This window comes from Myotis nattereri (assembly GCF_964212035.1).
Source record: "Myotis nattereri genome assembly, chromosome: 15".
Classification (NCBI taxonomy): domain Eukaryota; kingdom Metazoa; phylum Chordata; class Mammalia; order Chiroptera; family Vespertilionidae; genus Myotis; species Myotis nattereri.
Window position 1 is genome coordinate 20,320,307 of NC_138090.1, and position 7,588 is coordinate 20,327,894.

The 7,588-nt window shown below is 51.1% G+C and overlaps 1 protein-coding gene across 1 annotated transcript; it reads left to right on the forward strand.

The window, feature by feature from the left end:
* Window positions 1-1,401: 1,401 nt before the first annotated feature.
* Window positions 1,402-7,186, forward strand: SYCE1L (synaptonemal complex central element protein 1 like). The gene is made up of 9 exons (XM_081108649.1): window positions 1,402-2,144; window positions 2,314-2,388; window positions 2,930-2,977; window positions 3,212-3,266; window positions 5,464-5,527; window positions 6,344-6,413; window positions 6,504-6,591; window positions 6,784-6,868; window positions 7,041-7,186. Exons 5-9 carry the CDS (start codon window positions 5,471-5,473, stop codon window positions 7,116-7,118), a joined length of 378 nt encoding a protein of 125 aa, XP_080964775.1. The 5' UTR covers window positions 1,402-2,144; window positions 2,314-2,388; window positions 2,930-2,977; window positions 3,212-3,266; window positions 5,464-5,470; the 3' UTR covers window positions 7,119-7,186.
* The last annotated feature ends 402 nt before the right edge of the window (window positions 7,187-7,588 follow it).

A 7,588-nucleotide genomic window follows, 5' to 3' on the forward strand; every position in this document is an offset into this window, starting at 1 on the left:
GAACCCGGGACCCTTCAGTCCGCAAGCTGACACTCTATCCACTGAGCCAAACCAGCTAGGGCTGTCTCAAGTCTTTTTTTTTTTTTTTTTAATATATTTTTATTGATTTTTTACAGAGAGGAAGGGAGAGAGACAGAGAGTCAGAAACATCGACGAGAGAGGAACATCGATCAGCCGCCTCCTGCACATCCCCCACCAGGGATGTGCTCGCAACCCAGGTACATGCCCTTGACCGGAATCGAACCCGGGACCCTTCAGTCCGCAGGCCGACGCTCCATCCACTGAGCCAAACCGGTTTTGGCTCAAGTCTTTTAATCATAGTTTCCCCCTCTCCTTTTTTCTTCTTTGCAATTTACTTGTTGAAGAAACAAGATTGTCTTGTGGAATTTGCCAGAATCTTATAATGCTGATCACATCCCCATGATACAATTTAACGTATTTTACTGCCCCTTGCACTTCCTTTGAATTGGCATTTAGATATGGAAACCTTAGTAAGATTTCTTTTTCTTTTTTTTTTTTTTTTTTGGTTGGCAAGAATCCTTCATAGGTGCTGTTTGTTATGTTCTTCCATCAAAAAGCTCATAATACCCTGTTGTCTTTTTTTTATTGTTAGTCATTAGTAACTGTTTCCTAGACCCATAAATTCTTTAAGATTTGCAAATCGCGGCCTATAATGATGTTACAGAATTTATATGAAATCTCTCTGCCTATTGCATTGGTTAGAACTTCAGACCATTCTGAACAGCAGCAGCAAAAGTGCTTCCCCTTCTCTCATGCCCGTGTTGTGTTAAGGGAGCTGTGGTGTCCTTTGACCTCAGGGACAAGCTGAGGTCATCCAGCACACGCCGTGAACCTCAGGCACAAGGGGCCGGGTCCTGCCGAGGCCCTCCTCTTGCTGGAAGCCTCGCCCTCAGCCTGGCCTGGGCCCCAGCCCAGGGGTGTCTGTAGAGCCCCCTGGGGCTTCCTTCCTCCCTTCCCAGATGGGCCTGCCCGCAGTCCCCGCACTCCGCCGGACCCTGTAATTCTGGTTTTCATCTCCACAGGGCAGACCAAGCCTTTGAAGGCTGAGGACTTGCTGTCAATGGTGAAAAAGCTGCAGAAAGGTCCTGTGTCTCCTTGTATCTGAGGCTCCCCTGGGGGTTTGAGTCAGGCACGTGGCTCAAGCCCAGCTCCCGCAGCTCACAGCCTTGGAGAATTATGCCATGGCACTCTCTCCCTCTAACACAATTTATTCTCCGCTCGCGCGCGCGCACGCGCGCGCGCACACACACACACACACACCAGCCATCCGTTTCTCTGACCCACAGGCCAGCAGTGACTATTTTTAAATTCTTGGGTCTTTTTCTAGAGATTAAAAAGAAAATACATTCATGGGTGTGTGTTCTTTGTCTGCCCTTTTTATACACAAATGGCAATACAAATAGCTTTGTGCCTTGCTTTGCTGTTGAAGGGGGCCTGGGAGCCCTCTATATCAGGGCTGGGCAAAATTCTGGCTGGATTGGAGGTTGGACACACCCCCTCCCCAGCCCATCGTCAGGTTAAATTCTACAGTGCATTGATCGGTTCCTAATAGAAGGGAACCTCCCCTCCCCCACCTTGCCTCTTGCTGCTCCCCACTTGCTTACTAGATTCACACCTGCCACACCAGCCCCTTAGCCATTACTTTGGGCATCTGCCTCACTCTCTCTGCACTAGTCCATCTGCCTGGCAGCGTTCCTCCCTCCACACCCCACATCCCCACAAAACTGAAGGGCTCCCTTCCCTTTCCACATTTGGAGCCTTTTTCACATCTCAAGAAGCACCTTCTACACTTTCACCCTCCAACCCCTTGCTTCACTTTATTCCCCTTCACAGCAGTTACTGCCACCTACATTGATACATATCTTTGTTCAATGTCCATCTCTCCCACCCAGAATGCAAGCCCTGCAAAGGGCCTCTTACAGAGCCCAGCATACAACAGGCACTCGATAAATGTGTGCTGATGATAGCAGCAGAGACACAATGCCAACACCCACCCACCCTCTGTCTGCCTTGGACAGCCAGGCATCTGTCTTCTCTGACTTAATCTTTCTTTCCGTCTGCAGAGGGAAGCCTGGAGCCACAGATAGAAGATCTGATTAGCCGGATTAATGAGCTTCAGCAAGGTAAACTGGGACTGAGGCTGGCCCTGGACTTTGAATGACCCCCCTTCCTCATCTATAAAATTCAGGCCCCTCCAGGTTGCTTGAAGATAGCGTGCTGTGTCACAATCTAAGAGAGAATAGCCAGGCTAGAGGCTGCATTCACAGTGTCTTCTTCTGTGTTTTGACTCAGCAAAGAAGAAATCTAATGAGGAATTGGGAGAAACTCAAGCTCTCTGGGAGACGCTGCACAGGGAATTGGACTCTTGTAAGTGAGACCAAAACCAGAGATCCCATGACACTGCTGGTGTTCCTGTGCACACCTCAGGGTCCTTGCATGGGCTGTTCCCTCTGCCTGCAATGCTCTTATGCTATGTAATCTAGATTGCTTCTTGCTATCTCAAGTCATCTTTTAGCTCTTAGCTCAAACTTCACTCAACAGGTCTACCTTGATGGTCCCATGTGAAATAGGATGTCATCTTCTCTCTCTGTCACTCTCACTCTTCATGGCCTTTATTTTCATCTGACTTGGTGCATTTATTTCTAGTCATCTCTTTCCTCGCTGTAACATTGTGCATCCTGCAGAGTCATTACTCCTTTGGAGTTTACAGGGAATGTGGGCACCCACAGGGAGAAGCTGGATCTCCCAGTGGGAGATGGGTGCAGGGTGGCAAGAACATACCTCCCCTCTCCTGGGGCTGCACCAGACCTTCTGTATGACCTTGGGCATGCCCTTTGCATGAAGTTGCAGTGGGGGCACGGAATATAGCCCCTTCCTTGGAGGCTCAAAGTGTTACTGTGTTTTTCAGTGAATGGAGAGAAAGTACACCTAGAGGAGGTCTTGAGAAAAAAGCAAGGTATTTACAGCTGTTCTGTCTTCATTATTCTACCCCATCACCCCCTAAAAGCCAGAAGAATCCCACTGAAGCCTGAGTCAGGCTGCTTCCCTCTCTGCTCAGACCTCTCCATTGGCTGCCACCTGACTTGAAGTAAACACTAAAGTGCTCTTAGTGCCCTTCAGTGCCCATTACCTCCACCCAAGCCTGGCTCCCCAAGACCTGTCACATGGCCCTCCTGGTTCCTCTCCACAGAAGCGCTGAGGATCCTCCAGCTGCACTGCCAAAAGAAGGAAAGCGAGGCTCAGAGGTAAGAGGTCCTGCCCAGCTCTGCCCCACCTTATTCCCCAGCTTGAAGGAGTGAGGAGCAAGAGCTAGGGAAAATAAATCTTGGACACACACTCCTCATTTCCCCCTTTTATAATATACACCAGCTAGACAAAAGACTTCTATGCTCATCTCTGATATTAGATACTGGTGTTGAGATGAACTCACTCATTTAATCCTTCCTTGCTACTTTCTTTATAAATTTCATCCATTGGTATTATTCTAAGCTTTCCCCTATTGGTTATCCAGATCTTCTGCTTTTATCCAGATCTGTTTATCTATCTGCTCATTTAGGCCTCCCATTCATCCATTTACCCGTTCATCCATTCACCCATTAACCCATTCACCCATTCACCCATCAATACATCTGCCCTACTATCCAATCCTTCATCCGGTCAGCCAGACAAACAGTATCTCTCCAGCCTTCTATATAATCATCTTCCATCCGTTTGATCATTCATTCATCTTCTCTCCATCTTTCCAATTATCTGTTCATCTAGCTGTTCATTTCTTCACCCAACCATCCACACAGACATCCGCTATCCTTCTAGTAATCCTTTTATTTCTCCACCCAGCCATCTCCCTCCACTGGTCATTTCTCCAGCCAGCCATCATCTCTTCAGCCAGCCATTCACTCATCCAATTAACTGTCCAGCCAACCATTCATCCGTCCATCTCTCCATCATTTGAACCTTTACTTAACTGTTCTGTGACCAGAGCTGTCACACCCTGGTGCACCATGATTTTAATTGCGCAGGAAAACCTGATGATGGATAGTGTGTGAATGCTTAATTACACCACACACACCACACACATACACACACACACACACACACACACACACACACACACACACGACAGAGTCTGATAAGCAGTTTATGTTCATTTATCAACATAATCCTCACAAAGACAATTAAAGGAGTTAAAGGCTAATGTCACCCTCCCATCATTACCACCATTTACAGATGAGTAAATTAAGACCCAGAGAGGTTAAGTAACTTAACCTCTTATACAGCAAAAGGATCACAGTAGAATAGCAGATCCAGGCTTGAAGTCAGGACTTTAGAATCTATGAAGCTAAACTACTGCTCCCCTCACAAAGTGTTCTTCCAACCAAAGCCCCTCCTCTTTGGCTTCAATGTCTCTGCTCACTGCTCAGATCAGGCCCAAATTCATGGTTTGATGGGGGACAGGATGGACAGGATGATAGTCTCAACAGAGACCCATACATTTTCATTCAATCAACAGAAGAAAGGGGAATGACGACGGTTACAAACAAACCCCAAACTCCCACTCCTGCAGAGAATCATTCAGAGAATGATTGAGGTTGTCTTTCCCTTCCTTGGAAGCACATGTTGCATGAGTTCATGGATCAAATTTCCATCCATAACTCTCAGAATGAAGAGAGTTGTAAACAGAGGAAGCTGGGGTAACCACTGGGGCCTGGGGTGGCACTGGGTGGGGAGTGGGCGTGGGGTTTGCATCAGGGAGAATTTGTTGGGAGAGGAGCTAGTGGAACCAAGGCTAGTGCCCGAAGCCAATTCCAGCATGTCATAATTTCAAGAGTTTCATCAAAAGGTTGATGAAACTTGGGGACTCAACAGGGTTGAGTCACACATGCAGTCACCTGTTGGGAATGGCTGAAGGCATTTCCCCAAACCTGAAAAGAGGATTATTGCTTGGCTGCCAGACAGCTAAAAGGCATCTTAATCTACACGTTATTGCCTCCTACTGGCCAAACACCTGAACAGCCATAGGCTAATTCCCCCATTCTGACAATGCTTGTGTATACCCTTTGAAGTGTATATCTCTGACTCGCCTCAGGACAAATTGTGTTAATAAAAAGCATGGGGTCCTGGGAAGAGGAAACCTAAGACCTGAGAACTCAGAACTTAGCTCCTTTAGCTAGGCTCCTCTGACCCCCTAATGCCTTTCAAAATTATGCTTCGTCTCCGGACTCCTATTTAATCTACGCACAGCCTTCTCCAGATTGCTGAGCTCTTCTTGATGCTGGGACAAGAACCCCAGCAATATTGGAGGATAAAGCCCAGAAAAGGGCTCCTACCAGATGGAGCACCAGGCAAAGATCTAAAGGCCTATGCATGAGGAATCCTCAGAATGAGCCGGGCTGTGTGTCAGTCCTAGTAGATGTTCTCTCACTCCTGGGTGTTGGCCCCTAGGTCACACATGGAAGAACAGCTGGAGGATTTCATGAGCCAGCACAAGGACCTCTGGGAATTCCAGGTGAGCCATCATCATTGCCTCCAACCAAAGCCTCTCCTCTCCAGTGTCCCCACTAGCTGCTCAGGTCCATCTGCTCCAGCCCAACTTCATGGCATAATCCTTGACTCTGTTCTTCTTTTCGCCCAGCCACCCAACCCTTCAGCTTTTACCTTTAATCTGGCCACCTCTCACCATCCCCCACTGCAACACATTGCCAAGATTCTCACAGTAACCATTGCTGACCCTGCTCCCCTCCTGCTCACCTAGAGTGTGCTTACCTTGCAGTGGCAAATGGGAAAAAGCCATGGTCAGATTGTTCCTTCATTCAACCAATGTCCCTGGATGCATCTCGCAGCATTCCAGGCAGGAGGAGACAGTGGGGAACCCAAGGGCCAAGTGTCTGCCGGCCCCAGGATGGTTGGAGGCAAGGGGGGGCATACCCATACTCTAAGAAAATAAGACAATCATGTACTATCAGTTGGGGAAGGCCTCAGCAAGTGACGTCCGAATGCAGACACAAAGGAAGTAAGGGAGGAAGCAGGCAGGAAGCTGGGTGAAAAATATCCTGGCAGAAGGAAAGGCCAATGTAAAGGCCCTGAGGCTGAACTCTACCTTGGACATTTGGGGAAGAGCAAACTGGAGCATGGGCAGGGGAGTGGCAGGACCTAAGGTTTAAGATGTACACAGGGACATCGGGAGCCGCAGCAGAAACTGCACTTTGAGTTAATAAATAGTTGAATGAATGAGCGACCTAATTCAAGTAAGGACTTACTGAGAGGCGCGAAGGAGCAGGGCGCCAGGACTACAGACCATAGACAGGCCCCTTCTCTCCAGCAGGTCCTGGAGCGGAGACTGGCCTGGGAGATCCGCGCGCTGCAGAGCAGCAAGGAGCAGCTGCTCACTGAAGGTGGGACTCCCGCGTGGGCTGGGGGACAGGGGCGCGGCGGCGCGTGGGAGGTCCGGGCCGGCCGTGATGCCCACTCTTCACCCTCTGCAGAGAACTTAGCGAGGGCCAAGCTGGAGCAGGTGGAGCAGAGGCTGGGCTCCTCGCTTACGGTCCAGGGAGCCCTGGCAGTGAACGAAGCGTGAGAGGGGAAAGGAGGCCCTGGGCAGGGGACGGGGCAGGGAGGAAGGGAATGGGCCAATGCCTCCCCCAGCACCACCCCGCCCAGGAGGACTGGCCTGGGCCTCGTCAGGTCCCTGGGTCTCAGTGGTTTCCTTCTGACCCCTCCACTCTAGCTCTCTTCTCCCTCTTCTCCTCTGACCCTTCTCTGCAGGCTGAAGGTGGAGCTGGAGAAATCCGGGGGGCAAGTCCCCACCCAGACCCAGAGTCCCTCGGGCGACTGGGCCCACAAAGAAGAGGTCAGGAGCCAGGGATGGAGGCGAGACGGGCAGAGAGGGAGGCAGAGCGGGCGGGGATGTCCCCAGAGTCCCTCGGAAGGAGGGTCTGTGGGGAGCAGGGCATCCCCGGGTGCTGACGGTGACGGGGCAAAGGCAGCCACGGGCTTGACAGCCTGACTCTGCGCTCCGGCAGCCCGACCCGGAGTCCCTGTGCGCCCGCCACGAGGAGGACCTGGAGTCGCTGGTGGAGCTGGCCCTGTGGTCCCCCTAGGCCAGTGGGACCCACCGATCCCCAGCTTCAAGTCCCGCCGAGAAATAAAGGCAGTGATTCAGATGGTCCTTCACCTCGCGGCATGAGTCTGTGGTCCAGGAGTCCCGGGGGTGCTGGAGTGGGGCGGGGCCGACGCGGGGGCGGGGCTCCACGCGCCATGGGCGGGGCCTCGTCCGGACTCCGCCCCCAGGCCGGGTGGGTGCTCTCACCAGCTCAACACTGCAGGTTCCTGAGCAGCTAGCTCAGAGCGTCAAGTCCGCCCCATCTCCACCGCTGCATTTCCGGTTCCTGAACCGTCTGTTTTGCCAACACGAACAAGAGGAAACGTGTTAAAAACCCGCATCAGGTCGTGTCGGATTCCTGTGTTTCAGCGTAAAATCCTAGAGTCCCTGCGTTCCCCACAGACTCCTGCTGACTGACCTCTTGGGCCTCTGAGACCTGCCGCCTACCTGGGCTCCCCCTCACACGTT